Source organism: Staurois parvus, unplaced genomic scaffold, assembly GCF_062004578.1.
Source record: "Staurois parvus isolate SC_StPar_1 unplaced genomic scaffold, SC_StPar_1.0 ptg000232l, whole genome shotgun sequence".
NCBI classification, from domain to species: Eukaryota; Metazoa; Chordata; class Amphibia; order Anura; family Ranidae; genus Staurois; species Staurois parvus.
Genome location: NW_028318028.1, coordinates 9,417,247 through 9,439,678, shown reverse-complemented (window position 1 = coordinate 9,439,678; position 22,432 = coordinate 9,417,247). Strand labels below are relative to the sequence as shown.

The 22,432-nt window shown below is 43.2% G+C and overlaps 1 protein-coding gene across 1 annotated transcript in view; it reads left to right on the top strand.

Moving 5' to 3' along the window:
• Nucleotides 1–5,633: 5,633 nt before the first annotated feature.
• LOC149460357 (uncharacterized) overlaps nt 5,634–22,432 on the top strand; it is a 71,999-nt gene continuing 55,200 nt past the window's right edge. Inside the window, exons 1-2 of the mRNA XM_089679867.1 lie at nt 5,634–6,035; nt 8,990–10,396. Coding sequence (XP_089535993.1) covers nt 9,131–10,396 — 1,266 coding nt within the window. The 5' untranslated portion in view covers nt 5,634–6,035; nt 8,990–9,130. The remainder of the gene's footprint in view (nt 6,036–8,989; nt 10,397–22,432) is intronic.

The window sequence follows — 22,432 nt, the reverse complement described above, 5'->3', positions numbered from 1 at the left end:
GACACTATACCACCATGTATTCAAATCAAGAAGGACACAGATGACAATGACAACATGTAAATGTCACAGATAATACTTCTCTCTATTGGGTAAAACAAAAATGCACAGTCACTTGTAAAAAAAACTTGCATGCTCACTCTCCGGTGTCAATGGGGCTTCGATTAAAAAAAAAACAAAATAAAAACATAAAAAACAGTGATTCTTTGATACAAGATACTATGAGGTGTTATTTTATCCCCACTTCAAATGCTCTGTTTTTTCTCTGATCTGCTATAATCTTTCTCCTAGTTTATACTTGTAGTTGAGGGGCATTATGGACAGGTGGTTGAGCTGTGGTTTTACAGCCCCCTTAAGCCATCTTGGTGGCCAGAGTGGGTTGTGCTCGAGAGACAATAATTAAATCCTCTGTCCCATTCAGCGTACAGTACCACTGCTGAATGTGACTGGGATCACAGGAAATCCACACGCAATGCATGTGGTTGCATTGCAGACTTTTTACGGTTAAAACAGACAGTGAGGAGGTGACATATTGCCTCCCGGTTGCCTGTCAAATGCTCTCTGGAAAGCAATCTACCATAGATGGCTCTTCATGAGGTGGTGAAAGTGTAAACAAGCCCTAATACTCGTCACATAGAGCTTTGTTGTTCAGTCTAGGCAAAGCTAGAAATATTTTTAGGAGCAGAAATCTGCGCAATAATCTTTGTGAATTGACCTTCACATACGAAATGCTGAAAGATTGATCATTTAACTTGCATTTAGTAACTTCAGCAGATACAACATTGCGTTTTTTTAGTCACATGTCCTGTTAAAAAAATGCACTGAAAACACGGTAAAAACATATCAAAAATGCATATTCATTTTTTGCTGCGGATCAGTGTAAAAGTAGCCTTAACCACTTCCTGTCTGGCCCATGTATATAAACGGCCGGACGGTGGCAGAGCAGGGTCGGGTGGCCGTTAATAAATGGCCTTCCCGCGACCTGCTTGTGCACGCTACCTGGGAGCGTGCAGCACCGCAATCCGGTGCCTGCTGTGTCCTCCGGACACAGTGGAATACTGATCGTCAGACGGGACCTCTGTGTGAGGTCCCGATCATGTGATCACTGATTGGCCAATCAGTGATCACATGCAGAGTAGTAAGCAAGATGTCACTTCTGACATCATTGCTTACTACGTGTGAAATCTGTGAATGATCACAGAGGTCACATGGTACAAGACTATTCACAACAGCCTTGTACCATGTGACAAGCTGTGACCAATCACAGCTCACACAGTAGTTCTCAATGGCTGCAAGAATGCAGCTAGAGAGGAGGAGAAATGATTGCTTTTACAGCCTTTATGGGTGTAAAAGCAATCGGTGTAAAAAAAAAAAACTTCATCACCCTCTACAAGTAGAACAGTGTCACCATGGTGGTTGATGGTACTTGTAGGCATTCTTTCACAGAACTCTGGGAATGAATTATGTGGCTGTGTGGGTTGAGCCCATTGCACAGCTGTGCTGTTTCTAAATTGTGATAGCGGGTGCGGGGAGAGAATCCCCAGTTCTCTGTCACAGGGAGGCGGCAGATCGAGGAGAGAGGAGGCAGATGCTCAACATGTTACAAGCTACACCCTAAATATGCGTGTAACATGTTCAGAAAGGAGAAATAAGCCTTTGAAGTTAATGAGACCATGGCACAACCCCATTCCAAACACTGCTATGGCAATTGGGACGTGAGAGTTCAATGTAAAATCCCCATTGGAATTGATGAAACAGGCATACAAAAGGCAGCAGTATCGCCTCCTGAATGCCTATAAGCCGGCTGTCAATTACAATCTGAAAAGCAATGCACCATAGATCACTCTTCAGAGAGCTGTAAAGTTTGCTGCTAGTGTCAAAGAGGCCTTACCCAGCATGGCTCAATGTGTGGTGTGAATGAGGCCATGGTGAATTGAAAGGAAAAAAATACAATATTATTTTGAGAATTGAATCTAACATTTTCTAGTCTGCTTTTACAGATCCATTGTGCTAGTATTGCTGTGTACACATTGGCATCTCAGGTGGTTCTTGTCTTCACGGAGGATGCTGTTAGGGGCGACGCAGACATAATGTCCAGGACCAGCGTGTATGGCACAGGCAGTGCATTGATTGAGTCCCAGCTGGAGACTGGAATCTGGCTTGCTTGAAATATTGACCATCCCGATATGAGACTGAAGCATTCCTCACATCATGGTAAAGCAGGACTGAGTTTCCAGTCAGGACTGCAACTAAAGCCGCTTGTAGTAAAATGGCATTAGTGTCACAAAGCCATGCTTTGGAAAACCAACACTTTGGATGATGGGAAGATTCCAGGATTGCTTCATGTTGTGTTGGGTATGGCTGGTCTCATGCATGCTGAAAAATATTTTGTGACAAATATATAGTTCTTTTCAAAATAAACCTTTCACTAAGTATGGAAAAAAAATTCACAAAAGAAATAGGAACAGTATATAGGCATCAGAAGTGCTCTTTAGTACATGCAGATGATTTCCAACTTTTTTTTAAACAACTCTGAGATGTATCAGTAACTGTTTCCTTTTCTCAGCAGAATTTCAATCTTGGATTTATCACTTCTTGCCCCTGAGTGAGAGGTCTGTCTGCCTGTGGACCTTAGGCTACATTTACATTGGCGCATATCTGCGGATACCTTGCTGCATTCAGAGGTGGCTTAGTGCTGCCACTAGATGCAGCAGCATTCTGTGTTTTTAAGGATTTTTCTCAATCATATTAGTAAAGCTCCATGTACACTGGGCGGTTTGATAGCACTTGCAGCGTTTTGCCGCGTTTCTCACCATTAGAGCGTTTTTCCAGCTAAAAAACTCCTGTAGAAACCCGTTTTTCCAGCCAAAAAACGTTGATTACAGTCTGTGTGTATGGACACATAGGATAACATGCTGGGGGGTTTACTGGCTGTAGAAAAAAAACGTCAAAAGCCAAAAACAGCCGCTGTAAAAACATCAAGTGTGCATGAGGACTAACGTGTGTATATAAAATGAAACATTGTTGCCCATCTTTAGGTTCATATATTTGATAGCATGATATTCATGTACTATGTTTCTAGATTCTGTTAATGTGTTCTCCTGAAGAAGCCAACGAATGTTCAAAACGCGTTGAGCTTTCATGTGGACTGTTTTACTTGATTTACACACATTTAGATGTAGAACATATTTGTGAGTCCGTTGTTATGAATATGTATTTTTATCTTTTGTATAAATAAATGTGGATTTTTTAATTGTATGCATTTTTTATAGCACTGAAATTTCTTGATTTGCCCATTTAAAAGTCCTCTGCTACACAATTTCAGGATTTTTCAAAATTCTGTCACTATGGCTGCGATTTAGTTCATTAAAAAATACCACCGTGTTGGTAATATGTGGAGGTAAATAATATCTCTTCTGTGTTAGAGTAAATTGTGTCGCATGTGTAATTCTGCAACAGATTTATATACACCTTACTGAAGGGCTGGATTCATGCTTTTGTGTTTTTCGTTTGATGTATTTTCCATTGAAATCAATAGAAATACATATTAACGAATGCGATAATTCGTCCGTTAACATGTACAATGATGCACGTTGATGTCTAATGGTACATATCATGATGCACATCAACGCGCATTGATGTGGTGATGATGTGTGCTGACATTCAATACAAAGTGTTTTGCAATTTGCCTTGAAAACAACGTGTTGACGTACGCTATGGCTTAAAAATACATAGGTGTACATCCAGCCTTTAAGTGGTTGTAAAGGTGCATTCTATGTCTATCTCTTCACAGCCCTCCCAATACTCACCTGAGCCCCCTCTCGATGCAGCGATGTGCATGGGAGCCTTGGCTGTCCCACGTGTCTCGCTCCCCCCACAGCCCCCTAATACTCACCTGAGCCCCCTCTCGATGCAGCATTGTGCACAGGAGCCTCGGCTCTCCTGGGTCTCTTGCTCCTCATAGCCTGAGACATAGCAGCAGAAGCCATTGGCTCCCACTGCTGTCAATCATAGCCAGTGAGCCAATGAGGAGAGAACAGGGGGTTGGGCTGACCCATTACTTTATGTGTCTTATAATCGCATAGAGCAAGGAGCCAGGAGTGCTGGCGGAGGACCCATGAAGAAGAGGATTGGGGTTGTTCTGTGCAAAACCATTACACAAAGTAAGTAAGTATCCCATGCTTGTTATTTAAAAACCAACAAAAAAAAAATTAACCTTTAATATTACTTTAAAGAGGAGCTCCAGTCCCCCCCCCCCAAAAAAAAAAAAAATTAAAACTCAGCAGCTACAAATACTGTAGCTGCTGACTTTGAATATAAGGGCACTTGCCTGTCCAGGGATCCAGCGATGTCCTCACCCGAACTGATCCTTCAATTAGCTTCTGGTGCAGTTGCTGGCATCTCAGGTAAGGGAAACCGGCAGTCAAGCTTTCCGGCTTCACAGTTGGTTTCCTACAGCTCATGAGCAAGCCAAGCTGCATTTGTGAATGGTCCTGCAGTCTTTTGGGACCTGTGTGTGTCTCCGAAGGCTACAGAGGGAAGGAGGAGGGGCAGAACTTCATCACAGATCATCACGGATCTGACCCGGAAATGGGAGCGGGTACCTGTCAAAACCAGGTACCCGCTAACCCCTCCCCCTTCCCCAAAAATGCCACGTGTGGCACTGGAGGGGGGAAGGATGCAGACAAGCAGAACTTCCTCTTTTGGGTCAAGTTATATACGTATTTGTCTAAACTTTCTTGCATTTTTGGTGCATTTGTTATGCTTTTGTGCATTTTTCATGTGATCCCATCGAAGTCTATGGAGCCAAACTTGCACCAAAAATAACTATTTTTGAGTCGCACAGAATATCACTCCATAGGTGTGAATGGGCCCCATAGACCATAATGGGATGCCTCTTGTCGCACAACAAACCACACAGGTGTGAACAGGGACTTTAAAATGTCACCATTTGTTGCATGCATGGGAGACAAATTTTTGATGAGTGTCTATAGCTAGCAATACGTGGATTGAAATTCAGCTGACTTTTGTACAACCAGCTTGTTGGGTTTTTCCTGAATGATCAGTGGTGCTGGCTATAGCCGGAAACACTGATCATTGTATTCTGACGGCAGGGAAGGCTCCCTGCCAGCAGAATAAAATAGCACAGCGGGAAGGATTCCCCTATCCCCATTGAATGTGTGGATGTGGGAATCGGCTCATATTTTTTTAATTCAACCCACTAGTTGAAGGGAAAAAAAGTGAATCGTGCATGGCCAACCTAAGACACTCTTTATGCATTCCAGGGCATGGATGGTCTTCGGGAAGTTCTTTTTTTAATTTTATTCTGTAAAGCTCTCTCATTGATATTTTTCAAAAAGTACACAAAGATGTTTCTGTTCTAACAAGACGTTTCTGTGTGCTGATTGTTTAATTGGGACTTTTACGCACAAGAGACGAAGAGGAAGTTATGATGGGAAGTGAGCAGTCAGCATCGGAATGTGGTTTTGAGTAACATTATCAGAGCATTCAGCAGAAGCCCCTCAGCAGTGGTAGGGTTAATAAGCCTGTATCACCCCCCCCCCTCCTCAGTATCTCCACCCTCCCCCTTTACTCAGTATTATTCATAGCAGTAACCTCACCCTCCACCCCCTCTCTCTCCTTCTGTCTCTGATTCAATTTCTTCTTTCCACACACCCTCTTCTCTCTCTCACTCTCCTTCATTTAAAGGGATTTTATTCCACATTCTCTTATCCAGAAAGAGAAATGTAAGATTTTTTTTTTAATCCTCCAAGTATAAGCTTCCCATATTCTAAAAATCCCAACTTTTCTCCTGGAGAAATCCTAGAAGAATCAGGATCTGGCTGTGATTTCTATGATTCTAAACCCTTACCCACTATAAGCATTTGTTTATTTTTTTCACTGAAACTTAGGTTGTAGGAGGAGAGTCGACAACAGTTATCCCTGGTCCATTTCCATGGACATTCACGTCAGAATGGGTCACTGGACATAGCGGGAGCGAGCTTTTGTACCCAGCGTTGGAGAACAGGCAAGCAGTGGTATGTACATCTGTACTGTCCATCATGTCATTTCTGAATATTGCTGCATAAAATGAGATGTACACGTACTGATCGTCTTGCTCCTAGACATAGATTTCACATACTGTAGAATGACAAATGGATATATATCACGCTGGGCAATGTAGACATACCTACACCTCTTGTCTGTTGCATATATATATATATATATATATATATATATATATATATATATATATATATATATATATATATAAAATGTCTGTGCACGTATACAGTATATGCTGTGTATGTGTGATAGATATATATATATATATATATATTGTCTGTTGCATATATATATATATATATATATATATATATATATATATATATTTATATATATATGTGCACGTATACAGTATATGCTGTGTATGTGTGATATATATATATATATAATATACTGTGTATGTTTGTATGTGTATATATATATATATATATATATATATATATATATATATACTGTATATGTATGTGTGTGAAATATATATGAACACTGGGCCTCATATATCAAACTGGCCCATCTTCATTTTACAGCCCATTAAATTTTCCTTTGCAAGTTTCCAGGGAAGCTTGGAAAGGGAAAGGAAGAATCTGATTAGTTGCCAAAAACAGCACAGACTGTTTTCAGTTTTTTAACATATATACTGTATTTTGTACTGTATGCTGCTTCTTCTGTTTTGCCATATAGCTTAGAATTTATCTCTTTTATATTGTACATATATATATATATACTGTACACCTTTTATGCTGCTTTTTATTAATAGACATTTAGGTTATAACTTTTATATACAATAGATATGCAACACACACACACACGTTTGTATTCTATGGCATATACAACCTTCTGTTTATATATTCTCTATCTGTCCTTACAGTGATGGGTACTTGTTCTATATGCTGCCTATGTGTCAGGTTTCATAGCAGAGCCCCGTGTATGTGTATATATCTCAGAGTGTGTGTGAACAGCTGCGCCTTTGTCTTGCCATTGTCTCTATAGACTGGCCTGATTACCCAAACTGTGCATGTCTTCCAATCACGGCTGTCTGGACTCGGCTCAGTGACACTTGGCATGTCATTTATGCTGTCGCCATATATTTTAATTGCTCTGTGTTGCCCCTACAATATTTTGCTGCTTTTCAATGCCCCCCCACCCCCATATTTCTGTGATATGTGTCCTGCTATATTAAGCCTGTGGTGTTTCCTGACGTCTGCCCCCCCCCCCCCCTTCCCTGTCTGGTTGCTCTAAGATGTCTCACTATCCTGTGACAATTCATAGAACCCAATCTAAGGATGTCTGTGTTGTCTTGCTCCTTGGCTGCCTCTGTGCCGTCTCGTTGCCTGGATGGCTGATTACACTGTACTGTCCAGTTCCTTTGTCTAATTATACTCGACTGTCTCCTCTCCCTTTTTATAGTGCCATTTCCCTGCCCTCTGTGATTGCACTGTGCTGTCTCAGATATTTAAATAATTGCACTTTCTTGTCTCAAATCTCTATATGATTTTGCTTTGCTGCCTCAACGCTTTGTACTACTGTGCTCTGCTGTCTCTCTGCTATGATTGATTGTGCTGAAATGTCTCTTCTATGTATGATTGTGTTGGACTGTTTTTCTGCTAGGTATAATTATGCTGAGCTATCTCTCTGCTATGTATGATTATCCTGGGTTGATTCTCTACTATGTATGATTGCACTGTGTTACCTCTCTCTATCTATTCTGTACAACTGTACTATTGCCTACATGTGATACTGGTTGGTGCCTTACTTTGTATTTTTTTCCTGCGTTCGACTTTGATTTCTTTATTACCATTCCTAAGTCCATTGTCATCCTTCCGTATATCAATCTGTCTCCAGTCTACACCATTCTTGCTGTTTAGGAATTTTAGGTTATCTGTGCACTCACAACAAATCAAAAGTACTGCGTAAGGTATCATGCCAGCCTATCCTGTTCTTCAAAAGAAGATCGGAGCACTTTGTCACCACCCACCATATTGCTAAAGGCTACATTCTACTGGTTAAGGAAGACTGAGTTTTTATTCTATAAATGCTACTAATACAAACCCTAGAACACCTTAGTCTGTAGTGTGCTCTCTGAAACCATTGACAAATAAAACAAGGTAAATGGCCACAATTATATAAATACGGCCATTGAGAAACCAGACATTGCTCTTATTTCTTGTTCAGTGTCTACATCCACCTCTTTATCTCTTCTTACATTTCCTTTATTCATTTTTTCCATTCTTATGCAGCTCACAAGTTGTTCCAAACTTTCACTATTCTGCAGTGTAAACTTTTTTCTAGCACATTTAATTCTGTTTTTATTCCTTCTGAGATTATTTTATCACAAAATAAATGCTAATAAATACTTTTTGTGTGTTTATTGTTCCAACATATCTTTTAGTATTTTTCAGAGAATTGTGTTGTAAATTACAGTCATGGCCCTTAAAGTAACACATAAAGTAATGTCCCTACCACAATCACAGGCTTTTACGATCAATAAGATGCAAAATTGGAAGATGACTTATCTACCAGTACCTCTTTGATTTGTGGAAGGAAAGTGAAAAATCCCCCAAAAACGTACACACCTTGTGTAGAAGAGGCTTCATGCACATACACATGAAGGACAAAATAATCCTTCACTCACACAAATAAAGTGGATGGAGGAATCCCTCCCGCTTAGAACATTGTATTCTGACAGCAGCATCTACTGCTGTCAGAATACACAGATTTAGGAAAATTTGACATGTCCCTTCAATAGAAGTTGATTAAATATGTGACTTCTATCAAGTGGCGGAGGCCACACTCTGATCAAAATTTGGCCTGGCCCTATTGAACTGGCAAATTTTCAATCGGTGTTTGGTCAACTTTACTCTATTGCTTCTTTGTTTCCAGACCTTCTGCTGCCATTCTTTAAATTTATATTTTCTTTCTTTCCTAGGAGTTTAAAAAACCAAAGGCTTACTACATTGTCTTCTGTACAACATGCCACCTTGGCGGATTCTGTCCACTGTGTTGGGACAATAGGCCAGAGCTGAGTCCACAATCACGCTTTGTAACTGGATTCCATAGCCAGGCTGTGATGGAAGTCCCTGACTGGAAGTTTCATCTACTGGAGCGGAAAAGAAAAGAAGAGGAAGAGGCAAAGAGGAAAGAAAGGGAAGAGGAGGAAAGACTTGCCAAGATGCCTGCCTGGAAAAGAGAGATCATTCTACGACGCAAGGCCAAAGCTGAGGCATCAATGTTGGAGAATAAAGTTGAATTGGAAGATGGGGAACAGGAAGAGAGAGAGAAGATCGCTGTTGTAGAGGAAGAAGAAAAAGAGAGCAGGGTCCTAAGGGAAAATATTGGGCCGGTTCAGCAAAATCCGTTTATCCAACAGGAGAAGCAGAAGAGGATCCCAGAGTATTCCTGTACAAAGTCTAAGCCTATCACAGAGCAGGCAGTCAATCGCACTGCAAAGGCAGAAGACATAGTCAGGGATCCTCACCTTGCTAATGAGGTAAAGGACCAAGAGACTCGGTTAGAAGAACACCAGCCTCTTTCTGTAGAAGGTAAGGGAAGGGTAAGCAGGTTGCTTAGCCGTTTTGGAGGCTCAAGGACAGAGGATGAAAACAGTGATCCTTGTTTGCAGCGGATAAATGGGGAGGCAAGCTCGCCATCCAAGACTCTGTCACCTAGTCCTGTTGTATTAACTGACTTTGAAACCCAGGCCTCTACTGCTTTTGCCAACCCTGTTCTTTCTTCTCCTTCCTGTCATCGAGCTGTCACGGGAAGCCAGACTTTAACTCAGGAAACCACTCTCTCCTCCCACGTCTCCCCTTCCCCTTCCTGCATTGACTCTGAGCCAGCTGAGCTCTCGCCCTGTGTGGCCCCCACGGCCATGAGTGGCTTTAGCAACAGGCCTAGCATGACAGAAGAAGTCAGGTCTTTTCCTTTCCAGCTACGTCCAGCATCTGCGGGCTCTCCCAGACAGTTCAAACAGGCTGCCCAGGTTTCACCAACCCAAACAAAACCAGAAACTTTGAAACCCAGTCCTGAGAAATCAGTAGAAGATGGGGAAAGAGGTCTCAGTCCATCCAAGGCACCATCCAACCTCCAGACCTTCAAAAGAGGACCAGTGGAGAGCCAAGCAATGCAGAGGAGAAAAGGCAACACCATTACTGTCAACCCACGTAAAGCGCCTGTCTGTGAGAATGGTGTTGCTGCCACAGAGACCAAGACCCCAACTGCTAAGCCGGACTCGGGAAAGAAGCGCTATCCAACAGTGGATGAGATCAAAGTGATTGGTGGTTACCTGGCTTTGTCTAGGTCATGCCTGGCCAAGAACACCAGGGACAAGAAAAAGGTAAGACAATATATTTGCTATATGTGTTATTGCTGCAGGATTTGCCTAAATTTTATGTATTCATTTAATTATATTGAATTTGCTGTCTCTCTCTTCTTTTACTGAGGATGTATGCCTTTACTTCATGGCATTCTTTTTTCTTCATGCATCTTCCTCTTACAGTGCATGCAGGAAACTCACCTTCTTTTGGTGTGAACAGGCATTAAGAATTTGATTCCATTGCAGTGATGTCTAATTATTTGTTTTGGGACACTAGGCTTTACGTTTCCAGATGCATAAGTCTGCAAATGTTTAAGGGCCGGTTCACACCAGGTGTAGTGTAGTGCAGTGTGATTTGAGCCCATTCACTTTGAAAGGGCTGAATCGCACTGGATCACACTAAAAGTAGTACATGAACTACTTTAAAAAATGCACTGAAGATATGCACATAAAATATTTGGACAAGAAAAAATGCACTGAAACTGGATCGCTTAGTACTTCTGTACCATGCAATCTGGTGGAGAAAAAGGCACTGCGTTTGCAACCTGTGTTTTGGGTGTCATTAAATTAACATTGACATCCACTGCAGATCGCAACTGTAAGGCTATGTGTTCTACAGAGATTGAGCAGCTTTCCCCTTCCGGCCCAGATGTGAGCTGAGGTCCTGGCAGCAGAGGGGGAAGCCTTGCATGATTCTCTACTCAGTATGTTTATATTGTTAGGCTCCATTCACACTTGTGCGACTCCAAAGTCATTTGATTTATTTGCAACTTTACATTGCAACTTTGACGCAATTTTGGTGCAGCTTTGGATGGGTTCAACTTGGATGTGACTTTTTATCCACATATAGTCATAATAAATCCTGTTTACTGCAATTTCCACCTTGCATATTTTAGCATGTTATAGCTTGCTACAGCTGTGTTGATATTAATCAGCAATTGCATAACTCCTTCAGCTGATAATGATAGAAAACACTTGGCAACATAAGGCTATGTCCATACAAAGGTAGATTCCCAGCTTTACCTGTGATAAGAATTGGGCCACATATAAGGCCCCTTTCACATTGGCATTTCATTTTACTCATTAGTTTTTTCAAAGAAAAAATGGATCTGTTTTTACTTCAGTTTTTCACATCCATTACCAATGCACAAAGGGACAGAAAAACAGACCATTTGGCCATTTACATCCGTTTTTCTTCCCTTCTGTTTTTTTACGTAACAAAAATGCAGACTTGTTCCATTTAAAAATCGGACCTGAACGGAAGCTGACAATAAACTGATGTAAATGGACGACATCCGGTTTTTATCCAGTTGTCCATAGGAATGCATTGCTGTCCATTTTCATCCATCAACAGACGGATAAAAAACTGACAGACAGAATGCTCATGGGAAGGACCCTTAGTGCTCTAGAGTCCATCTCACCCACAGAAGCACTATTGCTTAAATATAGAAGAGGGAAGGAAGTGTTAAAGGGAAAGCACAGTATATTCGTGTTTGCACATTTTAAGTTATTTTTGCAGTTAACCCTAAAGTAATCTTTTATTCGACTTATGCATCTTTACATGCTTATTTTCCCATTATTTTTGAAAATAAGAGATTTGTAGATATTGACAAGAAATATTATAGATCTGCTTTTAAACTAGCTTTACCTCCCAGTTTAAAGAAACACTGAATAGGCAAAGTAGTGTACCCAGTGACCATTTCAGTGAGCCATAGAAAATCTGAAGCCAGCGCCCCTGTTTGTTCTTGTGTTTGAATACAATGGATGGCAGTGGAGATTCCTCTATCCACTCTATATCGCATGGATGGGGAATCAGATGAATTTCACTTCAGCTGTGGTCCAAGCTGTGTCCCAAGAGGTTGTAGGTGGGGGGTTAGTGGAAGGAGACAAACTTCCAGTTGAATCCCCTAGGTGATCCGCCTAGAAGTGGGAGCGGGGTACCTACCAAATCTAGGTACCTGCTCCCCCCCCATCAAAAAATGCCCAAAAAGTGTTAGACAACCATGGGGACGAGGGGTTATGGGGAGCTGGGAAAATAAAGAGGAACATTCCCTTTGGAGTGAAGCTCTGCTTTAACTGTGCATGCACTTCTAATAAATGTCCCACGGAAGATTTCGGCTCAGAGATTTCAAGCAATGAGACATCTGTCCATGTAAGGCAAGCAAAAGGCAATGTACTTCATCATTTTGAGTGGACAAGATTGAAGACTTGTCACTTTAAATCTAAAAGCTGTACTTTCCAAGAGTCCTGTGAACAAAGGAAAACTTCATCTCCAGTAAATAAAAGTTCCCTTCTTTTCTCTTTTTCCTCTCTCTCTATCCAAAATTGAATTTGTCCAGCAATGCTGTTCTCTGTCCCTCTCTCCCCATTGATGTCTGGCCCCCACACACATAATTTCACTCTCTATCTGCACAGTAAAATGTTATCATCATTCCACTGACAGGCTGGGACAAGTTAGAGGTCAGAGTCTTCTCTAGCAGGAAGGGTGCACACTGCTCATGACATTCCTACAAGATTATCCTTTTATGGAGGGGTTCCAGTGGTGTGCCCACTGAAAATTATGTTTTTGTGTCATCCTGATTCATTTGCTGGAATTTGGCTCTTTAAATGAAGCAGTGATATTCAAAATGCAACAACCTAAGGCACCGTTTAATAGTAGATTGTATAATCAGTTTGTAAGGCATGTGGTTACTATTAATGATACCATGGGGTTGATTTACTAAAAATGGAGAGTGCAAAATCTGGCAAAGCTGTGTACTGTAGCCAATCACATCTCACATCTCTATGTAATAGTGATCATTGGAAAATATGGGGTACGACCTGTCATGCGACTTTAATGTCCGAAGTCGTATGGGAAGTCGCACAAGTGTGAATGGGGTCTAAAAAGCCAATCCCAATATTTAGCATAATTTAGCCACACTCGCTTTTTGTGCACATCTCCCTAGTATGGGCCCCAGGGCATTACTTTGCCCAGGGGTCCATTATTCTATTAAGACGACCCTGCGTCCAGCCACAATCACTGCAGGTAATCACTGGCTGTGCAAACAGTCATGTCATGTGGGCTCGGAGGCTCAAAGCCATCTGCAGACAGCTGTCAGTCCCAGCTGCAGGAATCAGTGGATTCCTGCTGCTGGTATATGCAGCGTGGCTAAGGCTGGCCATACATGAGTCGATTTTCGAAGGATGTTTTGTTCGAAAATCAGACCTAAGAATAAACGGCCGATTTTCGTTCTGTTAGTGGGGCAATGGCACTGGCTGATTTTCGTGGTTCCTCCCCAATTCATTTATCGGGCATGCTGGAAAATTCGTGAAAAACAACCGATTTTCAAAATCATTGGTGGCACCATCGGATTACAGAACGAACAATGTTTTCGATTTTCGATCGAAAAATTGTTCGGAATTCAACCCATGTATGGCCTGTGCAAATGTATCCTAAAATGTTCTTCAACTTTGCATATCTCCCCACCTGCCTTTTTCCTCTTTATTACTATGGTAAAGGTCCTGTTGAAGAGCTTTCTTTGACCAAAAGGTGAGTCCACAGAATAATCACCCTTGTTTCATAAGGCAGTGCACAATGTAATGCTGTTCCTCAGAATATAGTACATCACAGCAACAAATCAAATTTCAGCTGTCCGCCAAAGAGGAATTTTTGATTTCTTACTGTGGTTTATCTCACTTTGCGCTTTGATTTATCCCATTTTAAAGGAAACCTATGTAGAGGTAATACAGAGGCTGCCATTGCTGTTAGTAGCCTGGATGTCCTGCTGATCTTATGGCTTTGATATGTTCTGATGCAGAGACTCAGAACAAGTATGAGGAGCAGGTCTTTTGATTTAACTCTGACTTTGTCTTTTACACGCATGTTTCAGGTCAGCGGTAAGTAATGAAGCCAAAGACAGCCAGGCTACTGGTATTATTAGGAGGTTCGCATTGGCTAGAGGTCTCTTTTTTTGTATTATAGGGCAATCATCTTTTGTAATGCAGATGTAAATGGAACATCAGATATTATCAGTTCCATTGAACTAAACATTACATGAAAATATGCGTGCCTGTGTTTTTGTGTTGGTTAGTCTGTTTCTTATTAATGGTCCTTTCAAGCATGGCATCTTATAATTTAAGTTTAGCGATTCTGTAATTTTCCTGGGAGCCAGTTCTTCTGTTGATATCCCCAGAGACAGGGAGTAAGCCTTCAGCAGCTCTCATCTATAACGATCACTGAGAAGAAAAGCTGTATTTCAACCAGATTCTATCTCATGCTCTCCCAATGTAGGTGATAAAATGAAAAATAGAAGACAGTGGCTGCTGTGGATAACATAGGCTTCAGCTTCTTTTGGGCTAATCTAGAGATATTTTAAAGTGACACTATCACCAGACCATTAATTGCAACAAAACTCTTCTAATAAAGGTTCACATTTAAAGGATAAGTTCACCTTTTAACAAAAAATAATAAATGCACATTTTTTTGCAGGTAAATTATCTTTTGTTTGTGGAGCCTCTAAAGCATTGCCATGCAGGTCTGCCCCTGACCTGTCAGTATATCTGCTTGCTCGTACATCCCGTACAAGCAAGCAGATACTAGGCTCAATGAACTTCCACGGCACTGTGGTAGTTCATTAAAAACTACAAGCCGATAGCCACAAAGGCTGCCAGGACTTGTATTTTTCCCATTCACAGAATACTGTGAATGAGTGACAAGGCCGGTGGGGGCAGGTAGAGCCCCACACAGCCATGCCTGCTAGCTGTCACAGCAGAGAGCGGGGAGGAGTGTGGGCCGGTCTGATCCTAACACGTTACATGTTACCCTGAATATGGGTATAACATGTAACATGTTACGATAGGTGAACTTATCCTTTAATATTTTTTGCATGATATTTACCTGTAAAAGATTCCATTTTGTTGACATCTAAAAGCCATGAGACTGCTGCTGGGTGCCACCATCAAGTGGCAATCTGTAATATTCCCCTACATAAAGAGTTATGTAGAGAGGTAAAGGGTGAAAAAGGTGGGGCAGTACAAACAGTAATTGCATAATTCCAGAAGAGGAGAGATCTATGGCATACTCATAGCACATCTAAAGGTACATTGCAAGTGTGATCAAAAATAGTTAATGGAAGGAAGAACACTACAAGTAAGCATTTAAAATGCTTGATTTTGTTTTTTTACCTGCAATTTGGTGGCAGGGTCTCTTTAACCAAATGCATGGCCTAAAGCTGGCTGAAATGTGACATTTTGTTCCATTGCATAGTTGTAGCAAAGTATGGATTCAGCATCTGATGTCAGTCAAAATATAAAATCGGATGCCAGAAAACATATATTGACATAAAATGATCATAGATTTTACTGTGCTGTCTCATGGCATCTGTTAATTTGTAATTCCAAACTCTCAGCATCTATCCTCTAAAAAGACTGTTGGCAAAAAAAAAAGAAAAAAGCACAAACTGCAATACCCAATTCCTGCAGACCAAACCTCTGATGTTCGCAATGGCTTTTTCACATTCAACACACTTCTGGGTATGTTGAGATGCCTTGTTCATCTACTGTGTTTTTTTTGTTCCTGTGTTTTGTTGTAGTGACATAGGAGATCAGCAAAAGGGATCACAGCAAACAGCGGGATACACAGGCATCTGATACGCTAGGACATGTTGAATGTGGAAACTCTTTGGGTGACCATAACTCTTAGAATGAAAATCAAAGAAGCAAGCAGTGGGACAAATAAAGCCGGCCACAGATGGATCACAATTTGGCCAGTTCAGTAGAGACTGGTTAAATTGCAATTCATCCATGGCTGTTCCCATTTGAGAGGAGTTGACTTAGTGATCAATTCCTCTTGGATGGGGCTGCTGAACAATTTGTGTTTGATCAGCTCTTGCAGTCAATTGACTGCAGCGCTGATCAGTGTATTTTGACAGCAAAGGCCTGCTGTCAGAACACAGTAGCGTAGCGGGGAAGATTTCCTCCATTGACCTTGAATGTGTGGATGTAGGAATACACTAAATAAGATATATATATATATAAATTTTGATCAGGCGGCTGATTGCTGGGGAAAAAAAAGAATCTTCTGTAATGTAGGGCACTTTTAGGATGAGCTGCTGTCCAAATGGCAGCCGGACTACTACTAGATGACCACAAATACTCTCACCAACTCACCCCTTTGAATTATTGACACATAGAGGACTAATTACAGATGATCCGTGGCTGATTCAATGTGGATAAAGCAATGACTGAATCTAATTGGCAAGGAAACCCTGTAGAACTTTAGTCATGTCAGTAGTGATTAAAGGGATTAGACAGAAGATCTGGAAGCCACTGATACCACAAGGACCTTAGCCAATAATCCTGTTGTACCCTACGGATACTGCCTTGGTTATCCACCTTTAAGATAGTCCAAGTCAGAGCTAGGCATTCCTTGACAAGTGAGCACTGGTGGATTGATTGATCTCCTGTCTACACTGACCACCAGCGTAAAAGGGCAATTTTCCACTGTCCATCACTCTAAGGGGGCAATTTAATTTTGCAACTTACTGATCAGATCATTACACCATGAGGTTTATCTATTAATAGATAGATATTATGTAAGCAGGGTTCCCTGAGACTTAGAAACGATTTCAAGGGGTCTTTGGGGGTAAAAAGGTTTAGAAAGACTGGTCTTGTATAATGTGACTGTTAGCTATTGTTTGCTCATTCTCATTGCACCCTACACTGCTTTTGTTCAATGGTAGAGTATATATACACTTTGAGGGATGTGGAGAAGAATGCTAGAGCACCTTTGTTGAATGGACTTCTGTGAAGATCAGGATTATTATTAGACATGATTTATATAGCACCAATAGTGTGTTCAGCATTTTACAATAAATAGGGAGACAATATAGTAACAATGCAATTTAATACAAGAGGGCTAGGAGAGCCTTGCTCCTGAGAGCTTACAATCTCATAGGGAGGAGAAAGTGGAAATAAAGGAAGTAACTAAAAGATGAGCTGATAGGAAAAATAAAAGATTCAGTTGTTAGCTGAAGGCAAGATAGGCGTCCCTAAAGAGATGAGTTTTCAGGGATCTCCTAAAAGTGGACAGAGCAGGATATAGGTGGGCCAGTTGGGGTAAAGAGTTCCAGAGCATGGGAGAGGCTTTGGAGAAGTCCTGGAAACAAGCATGGGAGGAGGAGATTAGAGAGCAGGAGGTCTTGGAAGGGGCAGACAGGAAGATTTGGGTGATCTTTCAAGACAAGATTGGTGTTGTAGCTCAGGGCAGAGTTGTAGATGGTTTTGTATGTTAGTATTTTTAACTTTATTTGTTGAGCAATTGGGAGCCAGTGGAGGGATTGAGAGGTGTGGCAGACATTGAGTGGTTGGTAAGTTGAATGAGCCTGGCAGCACCATTTATGATAAACTAAGGGGGTAGATAGTCTGTATAGAGATAGGTCTGCGAGAAGGGAGTTGCAATAGTCAAGCCAAGAGATAACAAGGGAGTGAATACGTTCCTTAGTGGATTCATTGATACAAAAAAAGGGGCATATTTTAGAGATGTTACAGAGGTGAAGTCTAAAGGATTTGGAGAGTACCCTGGCATGAATGGAGGGATTGATTGTTGTATTGTTAATCTTGATCGAGAAGTCAGGGGAGGGGGCACAGGCAAGGTGGAAAATATTATGAGCTTAGTTTTACAAAGACTGAGTTTAACCACTTGCCTATTGGGCACTTTAGCCCCTTCTTGCCCAGGCCAATTTTCTGTAGCACTTTGAATGACTATTGCGCGGTCATGCAACACTGTAACCAAACAAAATTGTTATAATTTTTTTTGAGACAGAGCTTTCTTTTGGTGGTATTTAATCACCACTGGGGGTTTTATTTTTTACTAAACAAACTAAAAAAGACTGAAAATTTTGAAAAAAAAAAGTTTTTTCTAGTTTCTGTTATAAAATGTTGTAAATAAGTCATTTGTCTCCTTCACTGATGTGCGCTAATGAGGCTACAGTGATGGACACTGATAGGCTGTACTGAAAGGCACTGGTAGGTGGCACTGATGGGCATTGTGTCAGGGAGCGAGGAGCAAGACACACAAGGAGGTGCAATTAAACGTAGGTTTATTAATATAAAAATAAGACAAGAGTCTATGCAAGTCCAACAGCGGAAATCGTAGCCAAAGCCGGGGTCAAGAGCCAGGAAGAATGGTCGCCAGAGCCGGGGTCAGAAGCCAGGAGGAGTCTTAGCCAAAGCCGAGTCGGTATCCAGGAAAGCAATGAGTAGCTAAACAGGAGCTTGCTGTTGTGCAATGGCCAGGATACGAATGCAATGGACAGCCACAAACAGCAGACTTATATATGATAAGCTGCCACCTCCTGGGGGAGGAGCCGCAGAGGGCTGAAAGCATAAAGGATCCCACAATGCTTTGCAGACACCTAAGATGGATGCCAGCACATGGAGCAGCACAAGGTCTGAGGAAAGGTAGGACCTTGACTGTACCTCCTCCTCAAGGGCCCCTCCCCCTCCACGGCTCAACATAAGGCTTCTGTGGAAAGCGGGCATGAAAAGCACGGAGGAGGGCAGGAGCATGAACATCCGCGGAAGGAACCCAGGAACGCTCCTCGGGACCATAACCACGCCAATGGACCAGGAACTGCACCCGACCGCGGACCAACCGAGAGTCCAGGATGCGGCTCACCTCATACTCCTCATGACCGTCGACCCGGATAGGATGAGCCCGAGGTGGAGAGGCAGTAAAGCGATTACAGACCAGAGGCTTCAACAGGGATACATGGAAGACATTGGAGATACGCATCCCAGGAGGAAGAGCAAGGGCATAGGCAACTGGGTTCACCCTGCGGAGGATACGGAAAGGACCAACAAAACGGGGAGCCAGTTTCGGTGCGGGCACCCAAAGATTGAGGTTACGAGTGGACAACCACACCCGATCTCTGACCTGGTATGAAGGAGCGGGCAACCGTCTACGACCAGCCTGGAGCTTCTGGCGCTAAGCTGAATCCTTCAAGGACCTCTGGATCTGCCCCCACGAGGAACGCAGGGCAGCAAGATGGTTCTCCACAGCTGGAATGCCCTGTGGTGAGAACAACTCAGGCAATACAGCGGGTTGGAACCCATAGTTGGCCATGAAGGGAGACATCCCGGAGGAGGAGTTGACAGCCGAGTTCCTCGCAAACTCTGCCCATGGCAGGAGATCGACCCAATTGTCTTGATGGTCAGGGATATAGCAGCAAAGGAATTGTTCCAGGGCCTGGTTGGAACGCTCTGCAGCCCCATTGGACTGCGGGTGGTAGGCCGAAGAGAAGGAGAGCTTGATACCCAACTGGGAGCAGAAGGTGCGCCAGAACCTGGACACAAACTGGCTCCCACGGTCCGAGACAATCACCTTAGGCAACCCATGCAAGCGAAAGATCTCCCTGGCGAAAACCGTAGCCAGTTCTTGCGCAGTCGGCAATTTCTTGAATGGAAAACAATGGCACATCTTGGAGAAACGATCAATGACCATAAGAATGACCATATGACCTTGAGACGCAGGGAGGTCTACAATAAAATCCATGCCCAGGTGTGACCAGGGACGCTCCCTATTGGGAATGGGTTGCAGAAGGCCCAATGGAAGATGCTGAGGAGATTTATTCTGGGCACAGACAGAACATGCCGCTACATATGAGGCGATGTCGGAACGGAGAGATGGCCACCAGAATAAACGAGAAACGACCCAGGACAACTGGTTCCTCCCTGGATGACCGGCGGTCTTGGAATTATGGTAGGTACGCAGCAAGCGGATGCGCAATCCCTCAGGTAAGAAACATCTACCAGCCGGTCTCTCAGAGGGAGCATCAGTTTGATCCGCCAAAATCTGCTCCCCAAGGGGAGAAGTCAGGCTGGTACGAATGGCAGCCAGGATCTGATCCGGAGGTATGACCGAGGTTGGCTCAGAGTCCTCCCTGGACAGCTCAGAGTATTGCTGCGACAAGGCATCAGCCCTGACATTCTTGGAGCCAGGCAAATAGGAGACCACATAGTTAAAACGCGACAAGAACAGAGCCCATCTGGCCTGACGGGGCGTCAACCTCTTAGCTTCCGAGAGATACGTCTGGTTCTTGTGGTCAGTGAGAATGAGAACCTGAACCGCAGAACCTTCAAGCAGGTGCCTCCATTCCTTGAGAGCCTGAATAATGGCCAACAACTCCCTGTCTCCAATCTGGTAGTTGCATTCTGCGGAGGAAAGCTTCCTGGAGTAGAACCCACAGGGAAGTAGGGGTCCATCAGGTGACCGACGCTGAGACAGGAGGGCGCCTACTCCCGTCTCAGATGCATCAACCTCGAGGACAAAAGGCAACCCGGGATTGGGATGAGACAGTATCGAAGCCGAAGTGAAGGCGAATTTCAGAGCTTCGAAAGCTAAGATGGCCTCGGATGACCACTCGTTCTCACGTAATTGTTGCAGCACTCGCTTAACATCCTGGATATGAGACTCCATGGACGCAGAGTAAACCAGGATTCGTCCAAGTAAACCACTACGCACTGCTGCAACAAGTCACAAAAGACATCATTAATGAACTCCTGAAAGACCGCGGGCGCATTACACAACCCAAAGGGCATAACCAGGGATTCATAGTGGCCGGTTCTGGTGTCGAACATGGTCTTCCACTCGTCGCCCTCCTTGATCCGTACGAGGTTGTACGCAGCCCTAAGGTCGAGTTTAGTAAAGACCGTTGCTCCCTTGAGGCGGTCGAACAACTCGGTTATCAACAGAATTGGGTAAGTATTCTTAATCGTGATTCGATTGAGACCCCTAAAATCAATGCAAGGCCTCAATTCACCGCCCTTCTTTTTCACGAAGAAAAAGCCAGCTCCTGCTGGAGAAGTAGACTTGCGAATGTGCCCCTGGGAAAGCGCATCCGCAACGTACTGCTCCGTGGCCTGATTCTCCGCAACCGAAAGAGGATACACCCTGCCACGCGGAGGAGTGGTACCGGGTTGTAAGGTTATGGCACAATCATATGGACGATGAGGAGGCAGAGCACCGGCTTGTGCACCTTGTCAAACACGTCCAGGTACTCCCCATAGTCAGTGGGCTATGGGGAGCCAGGAGGAGTCTTAGCCAAAGCCGAGTCGGTATCCAGGAAAGCAATGAGTAGCTAAACAGGAGCTTGCTGTTGTGCAATAGACAGGACACGAATGCAATGGACAGCCACAAACAGCAGACTTATATGTGATAAGCCGCCACCTCCTGGGGAAGGAGCCGCAGAGGGCTGAAAGCATAAAGGATCCCACAATGCTTTGCAGACACCTAAGATGGATGCCAGCACATGGAGCAGCACAAGGTCTGAGGAAAGGTAGGACCTTGACACATTGACAGGCATCACTTGTGGGCATTAACAGGCATCACTGATGGGCACTGATAGGCAGCACTGACTGGCACTGATAAGCAGCACTGATTGGAACTGTTAGGTGGCACTGACAGGCACTAATGGGCTCTGGTATGTTGCATTGATAGGGCACTGACAGGTGCCATTGATGGGCACTGACAGTGCTCTGATGATCAATGTAGATGTCCCCTCTGAGGAATGCTGCTTACCAGCTCTCCTATCCTCACATGCTGTCAGCGTGAGGAGAGGACTACCTATAACCGGCATTTCCTTGTTTACATGTGATCAGCTGTGATTGGACACAGCTGATCACATGACAGAGCCGACATCATCAGCTCTTTCGACATCATCTGATCTGTTATGTCCCAGGGACACAGAGCACCACCGATCGCCGTGCGACCCTGGGGGGGGGGGCGCGCATGTGCAGTTAGAGTGGGAGGACGTCCCAGAACGAGAGTAAGGAAGTCGTGTGACATCCATACTGATATATCAAGATGTTAAAAAATGATACATACAACACCAATCAGTACTTACTTTGTAGATTTTACATCAGGTTTAGTATATTGCAGATTTTAGGAATAACCCCTCTATGTGCTGCTTGTGACCAGACTGACCACATAACTTAAAGTGGTTGTGAAGGCTGAAGGTTATTCGACTCATCGTGATCCAGCAATGTGAATGACAGCCTCTGCTGCCCCAGGGCTATGCC